Source organism: Charadrius vociferus, unplaced genomic scaffold, assembly GCF_000708025.1.
Source record: "Charadrius vociferus isolate BGI_N301 unplaced genomic scaffold, ASM70802v2 scaffold828, whole genome shotgun sequence".
Classification (NCBI taxonomy): domain Eukaryota; kingdom Metazoa; phylum Chordata; class Aves; order Charadriiformes; family Charadriidae; genus Charadrius; species Charadrius vociferus.
Genome location: NW_009649708.1, coordinates 921533 through 942262, shown reverse-complemented (window position 1 = coordinate 942262; position 20730 = coordinate 921533). Strand labels below are relative to the sequence as shown.

At 48.3% G+C, this 20730-nt stretch overlaps 1 protein-coding gene across 1 annotated transcript in view; it reads right to left on the bottom strand.

Annotated features, from left to right (window-relative positions):
- CYSTM1 (cysteine-rich transmembrane module containing 1) overlaps window positions 1-17542 on the bottom strand; it is a 19258-nt gene extending 1716 nt beyond the window's left edge. The window contains exon 1 of the mRNA XM_009890677.1: window positions 17285-17542. Coding sequence (XP_009888979.1) covers window positions 17285-17513 — 229 coding nt within the window. The 5' untranslated portion in view covers window positions 17514-17542. The remainder of the gene's footprint in view (window positions 1-17284) is intronic.
- Between the last annotated feature and the right edge of the window lie 3188 nt (window positions 17543-20730).

Here is a 20730-nt window from a genome sequence, read left to right as displayed (position 1 = left end):
CTGCTTCAGGTCTCTCAAGAGCATCGGGCAGAGGATGATGTGCTCCAGCTTACATGATACCGCAGTCCTGCCACCATCAGGGCAAGGCAGAGAGAGGAATAGCCTAGTAACCCCCCCAGCCATCTGCCCTCAGGTATGGTCTGTACCCCAGTCTCAGGCAGCTGCCCCTGTGCCAACACCACAGGGAGGAGGCACCTGCTATGCAGGCATAGCCTGGCTCCAGAGGAGCCACTGCAAGGCATCATTCTCCATCCCTCCAGGGCTTCACAGCTGCCTGCGAGCGTTCAGCCACAGCTCGTGGTGCCCTTGCTCCAGGAATGGCAGGCTGGAAACACATCTCTTCTCCAGGCAGCCCCAGAAGGGGGTGGCAGCGTGCTGCAGTGCTGTGCCAGGCTGTGCTGGAGCGGGAGAGGGGCCACATGCTCGCCTCCCCCAGGAGCTGCTGGCCCTGCCTGCCCCCGCAGAGCCAAAGCGGGCACCTCCAGGCAGGAGCAGACCAAGGCCTCATGGAAACCTGGCTCCTGTGCACAGACCAGGGCCCTGCAGGCCATTGGGATGTGCTGCAGCTGGGGGGCGGGGGGGGTAGGCTGCACAACCTCATCCCCACAGCCTGTGGCCAGGGCCAGAAGCCCTGGCACACCAGCAAGGAGGGCAAAACAAGGTCAGTGCCTTGTGAGCCCAGCACCCTGGCCTCATCCTGCAATCCAAGAGAGCCCATTTCATCCTTTTGACAGAATGGACCACAGACCCATGCCACCCAAATAGGGATTCTGTCCCAAGGCAGGCAGGACTTTGGTCAGGCCCTTCCCTCCTACCTGCCCGCAGCCCCAAACTTGCGCTCAAAACCATATGTGGGAGACTTGCAAAGGCTTCACATTCAAAAGCATGAAGGCTTAAGAGCATTTGACCTTATACAGCATTATATCAGCAGCTTTCTATTCACTCCCTGTTCTCCCTGGTGAAGTGACCCAAGTCCACTGGCTGCCGTACACCTCCGTGCAGCGCAAGCTGTCATCAGGTGCCCAGAGCAGTGGGCTATAGTGATCATCAACTGCTCAGCAGCAGGAAAGAAAGGAGCTGTGCCCTGCTCTCCAGGAGAGAAGCTGGCTTGGCAGAGCTGCCCACACTGTTTCCCTTTTCTTTGTCAGCACTGCTGAGAGTAGCTGTACACCCTGACGTTTGATCCGTTTACCCTTCTCAGCTGATCAGCATTCTCCCCTGCAGCAGACAGAGCTGCCTTTCTGTCCAGCTTGACACACCCAGCAGCGACAAGAAGCAAGTCCCGGTGCCACACGACACCTTTGTACAAACTCATTCATATGACTGAGATGCGCAGGAAGGAGAGCGGCAGGGCAGAGCTGCGCAGAACCAGTTCAGTTTGCAAGAACTGGAGGAGGCACTGCTGTGTTTCAGGCTCGGAAAAACCTTCGGGCATTTTCTCCCTGGTGGATCCAGGAGCTCTGAACAAGCAGCTAACTCTTTGGTGCCTTTGTTTCCTCTGAGAAGGTCCTGTTACAATGAGCAAAGGCAAAACACATAGCAAGTGCTCCAACAGTCCCCTGTTTAAGATGATGACATGCAGTTGTTCAGCAGTGCAGAGTGCACACACAACAGGCAGAGATGGCCAAGAGCTCCTCACCAGAGTTGGGTACCAGCCATGCTCTCCTGCCAAATGCTCATGCTCTTCCAAACCAGCTCCCTGTGCTGGAGCCCTGAGGCAGCTCTGGTTTCTAATTGGCTGCCAGGTGCCATTCAAGCTGTCTGGCTTCAGAGCCATGGAGAGCTGAATTGCTGCTGCCACAGTATTGCCATACCCAACACCATGCCACAGTGCCTTGAGACACAGCAGGAGGGGGCTGGGAGGATGTTCAGGGGAGCACTGGTTCCTGGTGGTTTGGAGGCAGCAGGGCGACTCTGACCTCTGTAAAACACCAGCAAGAACAGATACAACAGAACTTGCTCCAGAGCAAAGTCCTTGCAGCTTCAGACTGTGTGAAACCCAGGGGAACCTGACACCCTTCCCTGCCCCAGAAAAAGCTCTGCAGCAAGTGACACTCCCAAATCTGGTGGACAGTGTAAGGTTATACTGCTTCTGGGACACCTCACGTACCCTCAGCTCCCTTGCTGGAGCAGCTAAGATGGATTGAACACTCAGGGTGACAACACCCTCTCCTCTGAGCAATAAAGGATTGCTTCACCATCAGACAGCTAGGCTCTGGCCAGCCTCCGGCAGGCATCTGCTGACTGGAGGCCATGTTATGGCAATGTAAACCATGGGCTGGAGGGCAGTTACTAGGTTTTGGCCACACCACTCAAGCCCATCTTCACCCTGGTTGAAGGCAGTCGCAGCAAAGGCACCACCCAGGGAAGAGCTCTAGCACCTCTGCTTTTTACTTCTAGAGTTAAAGCAAGGTTACTTTCTGGTAGCTCAGCACTAAGCTATCAAGGAGCAATCACCATCCCTGGAGGTATTTAAAAGATGGGTAGACGTGGTGCTGAGGGACACCGTTTAGTGGTGGTTTTGGCAGCTTTAGGGTGATGGTTGGACTCGATGATCTTAAAGGTCCCTTCCAACCTAGACAATTCTATGATTCTATTGGCCTCAATGCTGGAGCATGCAGAAGACACAAGCTATCAAATGATCTGCTAACGTTGACAAGTCCTCCATCATGGCACACAAAACAGTAAAGGATTTTGCTCGTTAGTTGACAACTTGCAAAGAAGTCAGTGAAATCGAGTCTAACTGCGCACTCTCCTGTAGGATGGGTCTGTATAACCTTCCCCAACCCAAAGCAGAGTGGAAATGGATGCTGTCCTGTGCAATTTATAGCAAGTTGTCCATGACTGCAGGCATACAAGAAGAGTTTGCCTGAAGTATTTATAATGAATCCATTAAAAGTTTTAAACTACAGCCAAGCGTTGAGGACATACTGACAAAGCATGTTCAAAGCACATATAAAGTGCTGTTATGAAACACTTGCTGAAATATTAAACAAAACAGCTATTCCAAATTTGGGCCCGTGCAGTGGGAGAGCACCACTTCCACTGTGTGGCTGCTCAGCTGACTCCCATCGGATGCTGCCTCTCAGCACAAGTGGGTCACAGCGGCAGCGGGCATCACTCCTCCCCTGCCAGCCAGCACCTTCAGCTGCCTGCGCAGCACTGCTGCTGGCATCTTCTGCTGGACAGGTCTGCACTGAACTGGCTGACACAAAGGCACAACTGCCCACAAATAGTTTGGGGCAGGACAAGGGACGGCAGCCATATCAAGACCTTTCTGGGACTCACCATGGGGGTGGGGGTGGCGAGGGGGTGCCTTTCTCTTAGAAAGAGTGAAACAGCACTGGAAGGAGACCACATTCTTTCACTCTTCTGCTAAAAGCTGGAAGTCATTTAAACCAGCAGCACATCATGACACAACTACCTTCCTGCAGAAACACTGAGAAAAAGCTGTGCTCTTCCCCATGCAGGGGATTACAGTACTTTACCAAACCCATTCACCTTCCACATTCAAGGAAAGCCCCAAAGACAACCATTTGAAATAAACATTTGAGAAGTCACTGCCTTCCACTGCAGAGTTCCTCTCCCAGAGAGAGCAAGAGTCTCCAGTGGATAGCTCTCTGCCACTGCCAGCTCACGGAAGCTGGTGTCAACCACTGCTGCAGGCTGAGAGGAAACACAGTCACCACTGAAAGTTTTCAGACTTTGTGAGCATCTGGGCAATACTCTACTAAATAAAAATGACCACCTTTCCCTTACAGTTTGAGTTTAATGATCACTTCAATCAATGCTTCAGAAAGTGTAGCTCTGCCGCTGTCACCAGACAAATTGCCAGAGAAACTTTAAGCACAGCCTTACAGCATTAATGCTAAAAAGCCTTTCTCATCAGCCAGTTGGGTGGGGGGTTCATACAGGAGAGGAAAAGAGCAGAACAGAACTACCGAAGTGCATAGGGTAAAAAACAGTTCAAAGGAAGGCTAGATAAACTATTCCCAGCCAAGCCTCTTATTAAGGTGGAGACATCCTGTATCAACCCTCTCATTTTGGACACTGTGCAACTGAACATCAGCCTCAAAGCACTAACACAAACACAGTGACAGAAGTACCCGAGGAAATCAAGAGCGTGTGGTAGCACCTTTATTCACTCTTCCCAGCCTATGATTAAGGCTATTTTAAATGCAGAGGATCCCTTGTAAACAGCACAGTAAGAGACAGTGTAACAAAACCCTAAGCACCTTACTCGAGCCTCTTAAAAACCACTTACTTAGGAAGTCTTGCACAGCACATTACTGATGCAAGCCACCCAACATCTTCCCAACTCACTTCAACCAGCAGTTTTCCATTAACAGAGATGAGCTTTTCTACTGGAATAGCTTTGCCAACAAAACCCCAACCCAAAATATGTCAATTAAGGGAGCTGCTGGGTTTGTACGCTTCTTGTCAGAAACCCGAATGCCTCCAAGCTAAAGCAAGCCTGTCTAGGGACTTCATTATCTGCTTTGTGCCTCTCTTTTGTCCAAGGTCAGGCACTCCAAAGATCTCCTATGGCATGCCAGGGTCCTTGCCACTGTGAGCAGATGCCCATTAGCACTTTGGGACTGGTGGTCTGATACAGAGGAGAAACAAGGGTGATTTCTCTCAGTGGGGCTAGGCAGCACTGGGTTTTAGGCTCAAGTTTTAATGCTTCCATTGCTTTTTCTATAACAGGATGGGAGAGGGTGTAAGCAGAGCAGACCCTCCCATCTTCTAATCAACCTTAAAGAGCACAGATCACAATGAATCACACTTACCCCAAAAATGGTAGCACTCCCTGTAATCACACAGTACCAGCCTGCACAATCCAGTGCAAGTAACTCCCACTTTGTTTTTAAAACAAATACTACAATACCTTCTCGTTTCTTGTACAGCCTTCTTTATCTTAAGCATACACATTTTGTTTCTTCTCATACCTAATTGATATGTTAATCATTACCTCCATGAGGGAAAGGCATGAGCGGTACTTTTCACCTGGTTTGGTATAAACTAAAATTGTGACCTTAGACTGTAGTGCTCCTTATCACAGTGGGTCTACAAGGATTGCAGTACAAGGATACTGGCTGTGATGATAGAACCAGCCCATCCTGTCCCAAGGCCAGGTACAGACATCACTGATAAGGTACTGACTTACCTACATGGGGAGCCCCCCCAGAAAGCAGGCAGCGACGGTCTCCAAGAGCTCTCAAGCTCTGCAAGCCCTCCCAGAAGTCTTGCTGCATGTCACCAGGGGCTCTGGCCCTTGTCTAGGTATTTCAGGTATGACACCCAGGCAGACAGACAGCAAGCAAAAGCTCACTTCAGGCACGGCAAGGGTCAGGCTCAGCCAAGAAGTCAGTTGGCCAGGGAGAAGCGAGGTGTGAATGCCCCCGGGTCGGCCCAGCCTAGCACCAGCCAGCTGCCAGGACTCTTCCCTCTTAGAATCATAGAATTGCGGAGGTTGGAAGGGACCTTTAAGATCATCAAGTCCAACCATTAACCTACCCTGACAAAACCACTTCTAAATCAAAACCTCTACCTGAGGCGAGAGGACTAAGAGCATGAGAAAAACAAGAGTCCTGAAGTTTACTTCTTCTTTAGCTCCAGCTGTGTGCCAGCACGCAGACCCACTCTGCATGCAAACAAGTTGCTTACACTGCTATTAGGCAAGGCCTGGAGCACACAAGAGGAAGCAGCAACAAGCAGTTTACCAACCACTGCTACTGCAGACCAAAAACTCTTCCCGTAGTATCAGAACGGCTGTTTACCATAGTAACAACTCTTCAGACCAGAAGTATCAATACCAGTCTTCTCAGCTGGGAGGAAGCACGCAGCAGAGGAAGGATCAATAAGCCTTTTCCCACACATGAATAAAGTGGTTTTTATCACAAGTTGCTTCTGCACCAAGAGCTTTGGTTTTGCTTATCCAGCCAGCAAGCAAGAAGTCTTGTTTAAAACTGCACAACACCATTGTAGTAATAATTTCTTACAGGGTTAAGTACTGCCTGCAGCAGATTGCTAAGTCAAGTCAGTCTGTGCATCTGGTTCTACCTTCAAAACATTCTTGCCCAAGTCCTTTGAAAGCCTTTCCACTCAGGATGGAGGCCAGAGAAGGGAAAGACAGCACAACGGTGTTAGTGGCAACCAAGGGATGCAGAGGTGAGAGTGACTAGAAATCAAGTGTTTCTGAGCCACTCTTCGGGGTGCGCACTCTAGGTCTGCAGATCCAGCACTGAAGGAGGACGGAACACCCAGCCCTGATCTCCCAGACAGCCACCTGTCCAGGAGTAAATCCCATGCAGCCAGTGAGAGCAGAAGAGACTGCATGACTGGAGAACAGGGATGCTAGGACCTCAACTAAAACTTTCATACTAGGTGCCAACAAGGCTCCCCTCTGCCCAGGCTTCCCTTGCCCACAAGACCTCCAGGGAAGAGTCTGGGTATAGACAAGATTTAACCCCCTGGCAAGAATGGCATTGAATTATTTTTTCTCCTCTCTGGGGATATTTGTTCATGCCTAACAGCCTTATGCCTGTCACATCACATTCCCTGCCCCCCCCAACTCCTTCCTGCCCAGAGGCTTTCACTGTATGTACAGAGGCCTACTGACACCCTATTCAGATTTCAGGAAATACCTTGGCACACTCCTGAAACAGATACCAGTCAGATCCAGATGGAAATACAATGGCCTACCTCCAAGCAAAAATCTTCCAAAGTTGCAAAATGCTCAGAGCCAGTTTCACAATCCCCAAGTCCAAACACAAACAGCCCTACTGCTAGAGCCACTGGAGCAAAAATCAAGTATCAAGGAGGCAAACTGCCAGTCAGGACGGGTAGTTTCACCTGCAGATTCCCCTCTGCCACCAGACAGCTGCTGCTCACCCGGCCCAGATTTCAGCTTGGACTCCAGCAGAAGCGACTGATCTACAACTACCCACACTGGTATCAGACCTGCCCTTTTCCCTGGTTGTGTGAGTGTATCCAGCAGGCTAGTAAAATTCTTGCCTTTCAGTTGCCGCTAGTCTGAGAAGCTCTTACAGTCACCCTAGAGAGATGTTTCAGCTTTCAGGGAGCTGAACAAGCAACACATTTCAGGGGAAACTACCATGCCAAGTGAGCACTTCCCAGACCCAACCCTGTACTGGCCTCATTTCACACAACGGTAAAGTTGTTCCCCTCTCACACACTGGGTTATGTCTGATCATAAACTGTGCAGAAAATTTTCTTGCAGCTGAGCTCGGTGCTGGGAAAGAGGCAAGTTTCCTCACCTGAGCACACAGGGATGGGATTCAGAGATCTTTGAGATAATGGAAGTGGTACTAACCAGCATTTATGGAGTATGGCTGTGCCCTGGAAGGATTCAACATCTCTAAGAAGCAGGGCTACAGGCACTCATAGGAAAAAAACATACCTTATGTACTAAGTACTCAAGCCTATGCAGGATGTCAGCAGGCATCAGCCAGCCCTCCAAAGCACTATAAACGCCATCACACAGGTTAGAAAGTATACAAGAGACATGTCATACAATAAACCAGCTTCCCCCCAGCTCAAATGTACAGTAATTCAGGACTTCAGACCTTTCTGTTTTCTTCTAGACTGCAACAGATGCAGAGACATCTCCCAAACCTATAGAATTTGAGAACTTCCTCTAACATTTTTTTTAATCCATGAAATCTTAATTTGCTGTTAAAGCAAGGAGGTATTTTCCACCACGTCAAGTGCAGGGCAAAGAACATTCCTCAGCTTGAGTCAGTGTTCTCATTGAAAATCAGCATCAGTCCTAGATTTAAACAAGACCTGGCTTGGAGGAATTTACTCAGCACAAACTCAGTCTTACAAGGGTCTCACATGTGTGTTCTGGGAGACAGACAGGAGGGACAAAGTCCAATTTTAAAGCAAAGGAAACATGCCACCATGAGCAGTTACTCAGGGCAGGAGGAGCCTCCTTGAGCAGTCTGCCCAGGGTTTGAGTACTGCAGTCTGTGCAGCACTTGCAGTGCTGGAAACAGGCTTTACACAATTTGCTTCTCACTCAGGCTACATGCCCAGCTGACAAGGACTGTCCAGAACAGCATCATCATTTAATTCGGTCCACTATAGCACCAGCCTTAGTCTCGTTTAGCCAGTTTGTCTGAAGCATGTTTTCAGATACGGGACCTGAATTTGGAAATTATTCTCTTTGCACCAGGCTCTTCTCAGCTTATCCCCTCCTTGGGGGTGAAAAGCAGTGAAGGTGAGGTCAGACATCAGCCCTAGGACAGCACTGTTTGCGAGTAAACAGCCCCCAGTGTTTGCATAGTCAGCTGACATGAGCCCAGGACAAAGGGAGGTATGATACAGCAATCTTAGGGGAGAGAGAACACCAGGTTTTAATGCACGCTACAGGATGAGAAGCATAAGAGGACAACTGCCAAATGCCAATTTTTTTTTGGCAGGACTCCAGCTGTCTGGAGTTGCAGGTCCTGAAGGTACAGTAACAGTTAAACTAAATGCTCCAAGAGACCGCTTGGAAAGGGTCAGAGAGAAAGCCTACTGGAATTGCTACATGCTGCCCTCCAAATAAACTCTTACTGGGGAAGGCTCAGCTCAACACAACACGGTTTCAGAAGCAGGGTAATCACTGAAAGGCACCAGAAAGCCTAACCAGAGAGATTAGCATCCCCTCCTTTCCACACTGAGACCTGCAAAGAGGAAAAATCCAGCCCTCTAGCAGAAGGGAGTGACTGTATCTAGGTCACCTGTTTGTTCTTGCAGATGGCCAAACATTAGGAGGCAGGCAGCATCACCGTGACTATTACTCTTATCACAGCCAGCTTTGCTACGAGTAATCAACTTCCAGAAATAAGATTTCCACCCTGTGCGTACAATAGGTCAAATGCAATACGGAGCTTTGTTTGCCTTCAGTTGGAAGGAAGGCTGCTGACAGAGCCTGGTTCCCTTTGGCACAGCGTGGAATAGCCTCATCCATTACGTTGTTATCTATCAGTGGGGTGGGGGGGTGGGGAGAAATTAAGCTAGGCAAATTGCTAACATCAGCTAGTGCTTTCAAAATTAGTACATCACTTTGTACTTTGGCTCATTCCACTTCTTTTTAAAGCATACTATTATCACCAGCATTATATTTCACCTCTAATTTTCACAGACAAGAAAGTACCTACTGACCAGTCAGCAGATACTGTGGTTTTCTGATGTCAGTTGATGCCAAAAATTGTTCTGTAATGAAAATACTGGTGGGGAAATGAGATATTTTGTTCCTCCTAAGCAAGTCCCAGCTCATCAAGAAGGCCTGGCTCCTTATGCTGTGCTCCACACAGGCACCGCGCTCTTACTGCTGCGCAATTCCCAGCTTTGTTCTGCTGCAGGCGGCTTCCCTCTAGCTACTCAAAGCATCATCTGCCACCGAATGGCAAATCAACAGTGTTCCAGGCACTCACGCCTGGACAGACTTCATGTGGACAGACAAGATGACAGCCCTCAGTTTTTACAGCAGACAGAAATCAGCACAAGTCACTTCACAGAGTTAGGAAGAGGAATCAGATACTCTTAAGGATAACATCCCTCAGGCCCAGGATATAAATTATCAGCTCTAAACGTAAAGGTCAAGTTGTTTACTTCTAATGAACAACAGGCAAGTCAGCTATTAGCCTTTGCAGTATAGAAGAATGGTTGTTTCTTTGGAGACTTTGCTTTCAGTAGCCTGTGCAAGCCCAAAAGTCAGCTATCAAAAAAACCAAAAAAGACAAACTCATGGCCATGAGGTCTTCTGTGCCACCTCAGCAAGTGTCCTAGCCTCTCTAGCTAACTACTCCTCCACCTGGAGGAGAAGCATACGCTTGAAGGCCTTTCATGCCCAACACTGCCGAGGTAGCTAGGGTGACTCTGAGGGAGTACAAGCTTGCATGTGCTGGACTCCATCCACTTTGGGACAAGGGACAAAGGACTACCAGCTGCCATTGTCAGCTGCAGTCTCCCTCTTCTACAGTGCCGTAATATGTGGGAGTCATATGGCCAATCCCACTAAGTCTTAATGCGTAAACTGCAAGCTGATTTCTTCAACTCAGACCATCGTCATGGCTAGCTAATCCTACACAGATAATTTAGAGGAGAATATATTGTTCTCCTTGTTCAGCAGTGTTCTGGACTGCGCCTTCCTCTAACAAGCCTTTAGGTATCACAGAATCCTAGAATAGGTTGGGTTGGAAGGGACCTTTAAAGGCCATCAAGTCCAAGCCCCCTGCAGTGAGCAGGGGCATCTTCACCTAGATCAGGTTGCTCAGAGCCCCGTCCAACCTGACCCAGAATGTTTCTGGGGATGGGGCATCCAACCACCTCTCTGGGCAACCTGGGCCAGTGTCTCACCACCCTCACTGTAAAACATTTCTTCCTAATATCTAGTCTAAATCCACCCTCTTCTAGTTTAAGTTTAAAACCATTACCCCTTGTCGTATTGCTACAGGCCCTGCTAAAAAGTTTGTCCCCATCGTTCCCATAGGCCCCCTTGAAGTACTGAAAGGTATCCCCAGAGCCTTCTTTTCTCCAGGCTGAACAACCCCAACTCTCTGACTGTCCTCACAGCAGAGGTGCTCCAGCCCTTGGATCATTTTTGTATCCTTCCTCTGGACCGCTCCAACACGTCTGTGTCCTTCTTACACTGGGGGCCCCAGAGCTGGAGGCAGCACTGCAGGGGGGTCTCATAAGAGCAGAGCAGAGGGGCAGAATCTTCTCCCTCACCCTGCTGGCCACGCTGCTGGGGATGCAGCCAAGGACGCCATCAACTTTGTGGGCTGTGAGTGCACATTGCTGGGGCATATTCAGCTTTTCATCCACCAGTACACCCAAGTCCTTCTCGGCAGGGCTGCTCTCCATCCTTTCATTCCCCAGCCTGTATTGATACAGGGGGTTGCCCCGACCCAGGTGCAGGACCCTGCACTCGGCCTTGTTGAACCTCATGAGGTTCACACAGGCCCACTTCTCGAGCTTGTCCAGGTCCCTCTGGATGGCATCCCGTCCCTCAGGTGTGTCAACTGCCCCACTCAGCTTGGTGTCATCTGCAAACTCATTGCGGGTGCCCTCGATTGCACAGTCTATGTCATTGATGAAGATATTGAAGAGTAGTGGTCCCAATACAGACCCCTGAGGGATACCACTTGTCACCAATCTCCATCTGGACATTGAGCCATTGTCACCACCCTCTGGATGTGACCATCCAGCCAATTCCTCATCCACCAAACAGTCCAGCCATCAAATCTATATCTCCCCAATTTAGAGAGAAAGATGTTGTGGGGGACCATGTCAAAGGCCTTACAGAAATCCAGACAGATGACAGATGTAGCTCTTCCCTTGTCCACTGATGTAGTCACTCCATCATAGAAGGCCTCTAGGTTGGTCAGGCAGGACTTGCCCTTGGTGAAGCCGTGCTGACTGTCTCAAATCACCTCTCTGTCCTCCATGTGCCTCAGCACAGCTTCTAGGGGGATCTGTTCCATGATCTTCCCAGGCACAGAGGAGAGTCTGACAGGTCAGTAGTTCCTACAGTCCGCCTTTCTACCCTTTTTGAAAATGGGTGCAGTGTTTCCCTTTTTCCAGTCACCAGGGACTTCACTTGACTGCCATGACTGTTCAAATGTCATGGAGAATGGCTTGGCAACTACAGCAGCCAATTCCCTCAGGACTCTGGGATGCACCTCATCAGGTCCCACAGACTTCTGTATGTTCAAGTTCCTCAAGTGGTCACAAACGTGATCTTCTCTTATATTGTGGGGGACATTGCTCCCCCAGTCCCTGCCTTGTCGGTCCATCCAGTTGAGAGGTGTGGGAAGAGAGACTGGCAGTGAAGACGGGCAAAAAAGTTGTTTAGTACCTCAGCCTTCTCCTCATCTGTTGTTACTAGTTTGCTAGTCTTGCTCATCTTGGGGGTATGCTTTCTTTGACATTCTTTTCACTTTAAGGGTGGTGAGGCACTGGAACAGGTTGCCCAGAGAGGTTGTTGAGGCCCCATCCCTGGAGGTGTTCAAGGCCAGGCTGGACGTGGCCTTGGGCAACCTGGTCTATTGGGAGGTGTCCCTGTCTATGGCAGGGGGGGCGGAACTCTATGAACTTCAAGGTCCTTTCCAACCTAAGCCATTCTGTGATTCCTTTTCTGGCTGATATACCTGTAGAAGCCCTTCTTATCAGTCTTTGCGTCCCTTACCAAGTTCAGTTCCAGATGTGCATTGACCTACCTGACCCCGTCCCCACGCAACTGGGCAGCATCCCTATACTCTTCCCAGGATACCTGTACCTGCTTCCACTGCCTGTGCATTTCCTTTTTGCCCTTTAGTTTGACAAGCAGGTCTCAACTCAGCCATACCCATCTCTTGCCTTCCTATCCTGATTTCTTACACTCGGGCTTTGAGAGCTCTTGTGCTCTATGGAAAGCATCCTTAAAAATCTGCCAGCCCTGTTCTGCTCCCTTGTCCCTGAGGGCTGTTTCCCAGGGGGTCCCATTGACTAACTCCTTGAAGTGCTTGCTTTCCTAAAATTCAGGGTCCTGACTTTACTCTTCGCCTGACCCATATCCCTCAGGACTCAGAACTCCACCACTGTATGATCACTGAAGCCCAGGCTGCCTCCAATCTTGATGATTAGCTCACTTGCACTGGTGACCATCAGGTCCAGTATCGCATCCCTCTGGGAGGGCTGTCTATTACCTGGCTTAAGATGTTATCCTCCATGTGCTCCAGGAGTCTCCTGGATTGCTTGCAGCTCACTGTGCTACTTTTCAAGCAAATGTCAGGATGGTTGAAGTCCCCCAGCAGGACAAGAGCCTGCAAGCATGATGCCTCCTGTAGCTGGAGTAAGAAGGCTTCGTCAATAGGCTCCCCTTGATCAGGTGGCCTGTAGGAGACCCCAACCACAAAGTTCCCTTTGTTGGCTCAGTCTATGATTCTTACTCATAAACTTTCAACCTGCTCATGGCTATTCTTCAGAGACAGCTCTTCACACTCTATCCATCTCTTGATGTAGAGCGCCCCTCTGCCCCTCCTTCCTCGCCTGTCCCTTCTGAACAGCCTGTAGCCATCAATAGCGGCATTCCAGTAATGAGATTCATTCCACCAAGTTTTCAGTAGCAGCGATATGTCTCCCTATTCAATGTCATATTGAAAACATGACAACATACTCCCTCTCTCACCTATTTCTAGCAGACTCATCACTCACTCAACAGTAGTAACTTTCTTTTTCCAGCCTAAGCGTTACTTACCCTTGCCAAGCATGACCCCAACAAGAGGGACCAAACTCTCCAGTCTGAGCTTACAGCTTCTGTCTCCTGAGGACACAGAGGAGGTGCTGTGGCTGGGGAGAAGCATGGCTGCAGCATGCACACCATGCACAGGCAGCGTAACTCATGCCAGTGCTACTCAGCCTAAAGAGTGCGTCAACAGCAGCCTTTGGAACAAGACTCAGTGGTTCACGAACCCTTCTGCAGCATGGGTGACAAAACCAGTACCCTGTTTCCCTGTTACATCTCAGATGCAGCTTTCTTTTTAATCCAGACAGTGAGCCACATGAGGTTTTTTCTTCTTCTAGGGCCAATTGGACAGGCTATGTCCATTGCTACTCCAGACAGGCCACAAATTGTTAGATTAAAAAACATCATCACTATGAAATGCTATTTTAGCATCATATTTTGAAAACTCAAGAGTAATTATTTCCATCTGTGTGACCCACTCAAGACCAAACTATGATGCATAATTACTTCTACACATTAACACCCTGGCTACAATTCCCAACATAAAAGCCCGCTTTGCAGTTTGCCTACACAGTAAAATAACTTAAAGCATAACATTTAAAATATAGCAAACTTCCTGGTTTTCAGTGAGGACACACGTTTGTTCAGAAATACAACTGCATTACTTGGAGTAGCTTAATTCACTAGATTAAGCAAAGTCACCTAGGAGAGTAAAACATCCGCTCTGAAAGCAAAGCAGCCACACAGTAGCTTTTCCCAGATAACTGCTTGGAAATACCACAAGAGCTGACAAGCCACATTAAATCATGCCAGGCCAGCTAGGCAGACTGTAATGACTTGATTAAATTTAGATGTCATTTTTTAAAATTAGAGCTTCAGCCACACCAACAGATATATAGCACTAATATTTTAGTGACTGACTTCATTTTACACACGTGTTTTTGCATATTACATCCACTTCAGCAAAAGCAGTGCAAATCGGAGGCTCCCAAGGTGGGTTCAGAGACTAGACACGGCTACAGGAAGGTAGTTCAATAACAGGACTTACCAGAAGATCTTTGGTTTGTGGGTTAGGGTGCTGCTTCTGCAGAACTGCAGTTGTGTTAGCTTAGGTTTAACAACAAAACCATTCCTCCTGCAGCCTACGCCTGGTCTCTCAGTAAAACACGCACTCAAACACTTAGCCACTTGTCCTTTCCAATTTCCCAGCCTACTCCTTTGTGCTGGTTGCAAACAGAGCAGAGACCTAATCTGAGCAGGGGATGTTCAGTGTAATCAGTCCCCTGATCCAGTCTAATATGAGATCCTTTAAGTCTCCAAGCAGCAGATCTGGCTCAAAGCCATACTGTCCAAAGCAGCAGACCCACTCTCCCTTCAGCTCTGCTAGCTTATCCCTTTTCGTGGCTATAGCAGCAAAGTGACACTTGCACTAACCAAAGATGTTCTACATGGGAGACTAGGATTCCTCCCCATCCCTGAGAATATACCAATACTGAGAAATACCTGTTAGCCACCCAAAAACTATGTGCATTTCCCAGGAAAACCCTGATTACACTCCGAGTCCATGTGGTGGCAATGGTGGGAAGTATCACCATGCTGCTGCCCCCTCCTTCTCAAAGGAAGACCCTCAAGGTTTTCACTCTTTTACAGAGGAAATTGAACTCATGACTTGCACTTATCCAGGTTCTTACTCACTCACACCAATTGTTCACTGCTTATATTCGGGTCCTCTGGCTAGACCCACACTAGAATAATTCCTGACATCTTACATCATATATAAATCCAGGGATGCTTTTATATACACTGGTCCAGCAGTCTACCATTTGTAGCCAATAATACTAGGAGAAAAAGTTCTTGAAAACATCCTCTCTGCAGTTCACCCATCTATGTCAAGTCTCCTTTGGATTTACTGTAGTGAAAAACTCTTGCTGGGAACTTCTCAAGTTCCAGCTTCCCAAAAAATGACGGCTTTGAAAAGACCTTTGTCACAGTGCTCTGCTGAGTCAGAGTAACACGAAGTGGTAGGGGGCAGAGCAGGCAATTATCTCAAAATGCAGCAAACATAGACCTCAGTCCCAAGCAGGGCCCAAGTGCAAGTGCACGTCGCCCCAAGCTCAAGTGCACGTCGCCCCAAGCCATGGCAACAACAGCACATGGAGAATGACTTTAATGTGCAAGGGCCAAAGACAGCTTTGCATAATGGCAAGGGCCTCAGAGAAATTGTCTGAGTCTTGACAACTTTCCAAGTGATGCCAGCTTCGATCCCCACTTTATCAGCCAGTCTTTGCAGTAGTAGTACCTGAAGTGCTAGTGCCTTGCATAGCTGTAAAGCACCGACTTGGGTTTTGATTTGTCGTACATGTTAAGTCTCATTTCTTTCCACCCCAGGTTAGTCTGTCCATAACCATGCCAGACACACCAAGCACATACACCTAAAGCACAGTGCCTCTGCAGAAGTGCTCCCCACACCTCCTCCCACAGAACAGCCCCTTTGACAGCTCTGGCCACATCCTCTGCTACCCCAAGGTAGCCAGAACAGCTATAGGTACTTAAGACTCTTCTCGACAGCTCAGGTCTGTTTGTGATATTCACCACAACAGAGGAAGAGAGGTGATGATGGTTGCTGGCTTCCCAGCCTGGATGAGTATCTTTATCACTGAAGAAGCTTGAAAGAAGGCACTGGAGATAGCATGACAGCATGAGTCCCTGTCCTGATGGTGAGGGGGTGAGTACACCCCAAAATGTATGAGCAAAGATTTTACAACCAAAGCCCATGAAACACTGACAAGAATAAGCTTGGTCTCTATGCAAGTGCCCCTACCAGCAAGACAGAAGTTACCATAATAACTCCAAGCTAAATATTTCTCTTTCCAATAGAGAAAAGGCAGGGACCACACGGAGCCTTGTCAGAATCCCAGAGCTGTTGAGGTTGGAAGGGACCTCTGGAAATCATCTGGTCCAACCCCCCTGCTCAAGCAGAGTCAGCTAGAGCAGGCTGCCCAGAATCATCATCCAGTCAGTTTTTGAGTATCTTCACAGACGGAGACTCCACAACCCCTCTGGGAAACCTGTGCCAGTGTGTAATCACTCTCACAGTTAGACAAGTGTCTTCTTGTGTTCAGAAGGAACCTCCTGTGTTTCAGTTTGTGTTCATTGTCTCTGGTCCTGTCACTGGACACTATGGAGAAGAGTCCAGCTCCCTCTTCTTCATTCCCTCCCATCAGGTATTTATACACATGGATAGGCTCTCCCTGAGCCTTCTCTTCTTGAGGCCAAACAGTCCCACCTCTCTTAGCTTCTCCTCATATACAGACTCTATGGTCCCTTAATCATATTCTTGGTCCTCCTCTGACAATCCAAGCCTGCACCAAGCACTGCAGTGAGCCCCATGAGAGCTACGAGTGCCAGAGTACACCAACAGACCATATTGAGGGGACATGGCACACAGGTGGACCAGCTAGCTGACAAGATAAGTTGTACCATCCTCCTTCCCTTCCCCAGAAATCTGTGTTTTTCCACAGAACAGTAATAGCTGCTGAGAAAAAAAAACAAAAGCCCAGGAATGATTCCAATGGCACTATTAGATAAATTGGACAGATATTGATAGGCTCAAGAAAACTGATGCACATTGATTCGGTCAGAACTGTACATTTGAATATTACAAGCTTTAACTATGCAGCCTTTGGTTGAAATGTATCAATCAAAAGACAGACAGAATGACAGTTGTGGCAAATCTGAAGCCAGCAAAAAGCACATATAACAACCTCAGCATAAGGATTGCCTTGAGGGATCAGCATTATGGATGTTCAGCAGCATCTTCCAACAGCCAGAGAACTGATAGAGACATAACAGCAAAATAAAGCAGGAAAACAGGCTATAAACAGAATTGCTACTTCAAACAAGTCTCCACCCCACCCCCACCCCACCCCCAGCCCCACTAGTGTCAGACACTGATAACTATACTACTTCAAGGTCAACATGTACTCACACATTTGCAAGCTAGAAAGGGTCACAATTACATTGTACCATGTCTGCTAGGCATACCTGTGTTTTTAGGCCCATCTGCATACACTGGTCCTGGAGGCGGAGGTGCATTTTGCCATCCATACTGTGGATATCCTTGATAACCTGGCTGGCCTGGCTGGTACGGCCCAGTAGGTCCAGGAGGATAGCCTGGGTACGGGCCAGGAGGACCACCCGGCTGCTGTGCATAGGGTGGGTAAGGGGCAGTCGGGCCCGGGCCAGGGTAAGGTGGAGGATTTTCGTAGTTCATGTGGGATGCACAATATGTCCTGCAGAAGAAGGAAAACAAACAGAAGAACTGGTTTGCTTTTGTCTGCTTCATCCATGACTATATAATTCCCCCTTCAGACTGCTCTCCAGGAGGCTCTACATTAAGTGTAAGACAGACCTCAAAATACTTGATCAAGCAGTGAGTTTATTTTTAACCTTATCACAGGGGCAGAGACTGAGTTGAAGTGATTTTTTTTTTTTTTAAGTGACATGAGTTCAGCATCAGAGTGACTTGCTGCTTTCCAGTCATGCATCAGCCTAGGACATTTAACACTTGCAACTGCAAAGCAAAATCCTCTGCTTCCACTCATGATTAAATTGTTTTTAAGAGAGATTTAGAAGTGATTACTTCATGTTTATGTCAATATTAAAAAAGAAAAACATGCAGAAATGCAGTCTATTCCAGACATGTTTGATAGCCTTGACAGGAGAAAGAGTGAACACAACTGTCCATTACACTTCTGCTAATTTTTACAAGCATCTAGACCAGCACTCTGGAGCAAGACTGTATATGAATAATTTCCTGATGACACTGTAACCCATCACATCATGTAGTCTTCCAGTAATACGCAACTGAATCATTAAGCAATCAGGACCTTGGGCTCAATCTCATTCAAAAAGCAACATTAATGACACCTCAGAGAGTTGATGTTCATAAAACCTATCTAATGTATTACTCATGATGCAGCCATCAAAAGACAAGCCTGTCACAATAATGCACCTTTAATTAACCTCTAAGCAGCATGAGTAAGCAAACCATTTCTTACATCAGGTTTCTGAAGCTTCTCCCTGTTTGAGAAACAGAAGTGTCCTTAATATCATGTGTTCAGGAACCATCCTGACTGAAGCAACTGTACTCTACAATTTCCTTTTACCATTACAGGGTGCAGAAGGGTCACCCTTTGCAGTACACCTCCCCCCACATGCCACAGGCTTCAGGGGGAAATACCAGGACCATAATTTGCCTCTGCTGAAGCTCACTGCTCCCGACACACAGCATGAGAGGCTGACAAGCAGGATCCTCTCTGGACAGCACTGGAAAGGGTAAGCAGCCGGACTAGACTGACCTGGATATACTATGCACCCACTGTTGGGGACATGCAGGTTTTGAGTTCAGAGGAGACCATCTAGACTGAGCTGTGGCATGATGCAGATCAAAGAATTTCACCTTTGTAACTCTATAGCGAGGCCAGAGCAGTCATCTGCCAGGCAGACACCGAGCAAGTGAAGCCTCCGGGGCTATGTTTAGCTGCTGCAGTCCTTGACAGTTTTGAAGTGAGCTTTGCTTATGGCTTGCTATTTCATCACCTCAGAGAGCGCCGACTGTTCCTCCTCAAGGAAAGATCCCTAGGCTCTCTGCTTATTTACATGCTACTCCTGCCTGAACGTTGTTATCATGACGCTCACTGCTGTACAGGCACCATGGGGCTCTGCCACGCACACAGACCCATCCCACTCTCACAATAATAGCCAGTCTGATGGGACACGATGCCCAGGACAGACAGCACTGCTGACTCGAAACGACTCTAGAGGCATGCTGCAAGGGAGAAGGGCTGACATTCTTCCCATGATGACACTGAGAAGCCCTTCAGTCTCAGCAGGCTTGGTCTTCCCAGGCCTCACCAGCCTGCAGTTGTCGTTCACCCAAATTCATTCTAACACTCCTCTTGCTGTGCAAGCCAGGCACAACCCAGTTAAGTAAGACAGCGCTGTTACCTTTCAAATGATATTTCTTAATGTCTTTGGCAAGAGTTTTAACTGCTTAACCAATGCCAGGGATGAGAGGAATTTTATTTATTTTTTTATTTTATTTGCCAGGCCAGCCAGACCACTCATACATTTAACTTGAGGCTCTTTAACCACCATACTGCACTGCAATGCTTCTATCAAGTCTGCAGCAAGGAAATTCTCCCTTCAGAGTGCCAGTGAAAGGCAGGCAGCAAGCCCTACAACTCACTTCAATGCAACAAACTATAGAATTAGGATGTAATGGGCCACTAATATTCATCTAACCCAGAAACTTATCCCAAAATAGCAACCAAATGCAAGTTACCAGGGAGGAACAAGGCCAGAGAGAGTGTGTGTGTATACCTACATATCATTGCACGTGGCAGGATAAGCATTTGGTGCCCAAGCCAGACAGGGCCCCAGCAACCAGCTGTGAACTCTGTGAACTCCCCCTAAGTTTGCTCAGCCTCCCCAAGCGGGCGTACAGCTGCAGTGCCTGCTCCCAGCGCAAAAGGCTCTAAAGCTCTGCTGTATGCTTTGCTGCATGCCTCCTGCCCCACTGCGGTGACTGCAAGGAGATAGGGATCGGCAGTCACCCTACTGAATTTAGGGATTCACCAAACCAGGGAGGAGGCATGTGGGAGCCCCCTGTTCCAGGCTGAAGAGCCCCAGCCCGCTGTCTGCTTCTCGGGCGGGAGCCAGCCCCTCCACCCACCTCCCCCTTCTCTGAGATCCTCCAGGTCTGTTGTAGGCTGTAAGTTGGCATCCTCGAGATATATATAAGTGTGTATGCATATACAAGGCATCCAAAGGCAGCAAACCACAGATCATGTTTTTTTTTGTTCATAATCCTTTTCTTAAGAACCCCTAGGGCTCAGCTTGCTTTAGTGACCATTGCCAAGCTCCAGCAAAGAGTCACATTCATCACATTTTCCAAAGCCTTCCTACTTAAGAGGACTGTTAAGCTCAGCCCATCCTTTCCAGTGAAGTTCAGTGAAGTCCAGTCTTCCCTTCTGTCCCTTCATATGCATCAATTCATTTATTTACATTCAATATCATTGTCATTTTAGCACTATAGCAAGCCTTAAATGATGTTGCAATTCTTCGGTTGGCTGTGAATTCAAATTCAGGTAGTGGATAACAAACTCAGCCGTCACACTGCTCCCTTGCCATGGGGACTTGTGCTTGGACCCCCAGGGGCCATCCTCCACCATCAGGGCCAGCCATTTGCTCCCTTCCCTGTTCCCATCAGTACTCCAGCAGGGAGCCTGCCCACAATCCCACAGCTGACAGGTTTCTGTATAAGCACCCAGCACAGGACCGTACCAAAAGCCCTTCAGAGAGCTGGTACAACTGCTGGTGGAACCACACGGGCAGAAAAGCATCTCTGCAGAAAGGTCCAAGATGGTTATCGGGTGTACAAGGTGGTACCCAGTAGAGCCACTGAAAGAGTTTGGCAAGATGAGCGC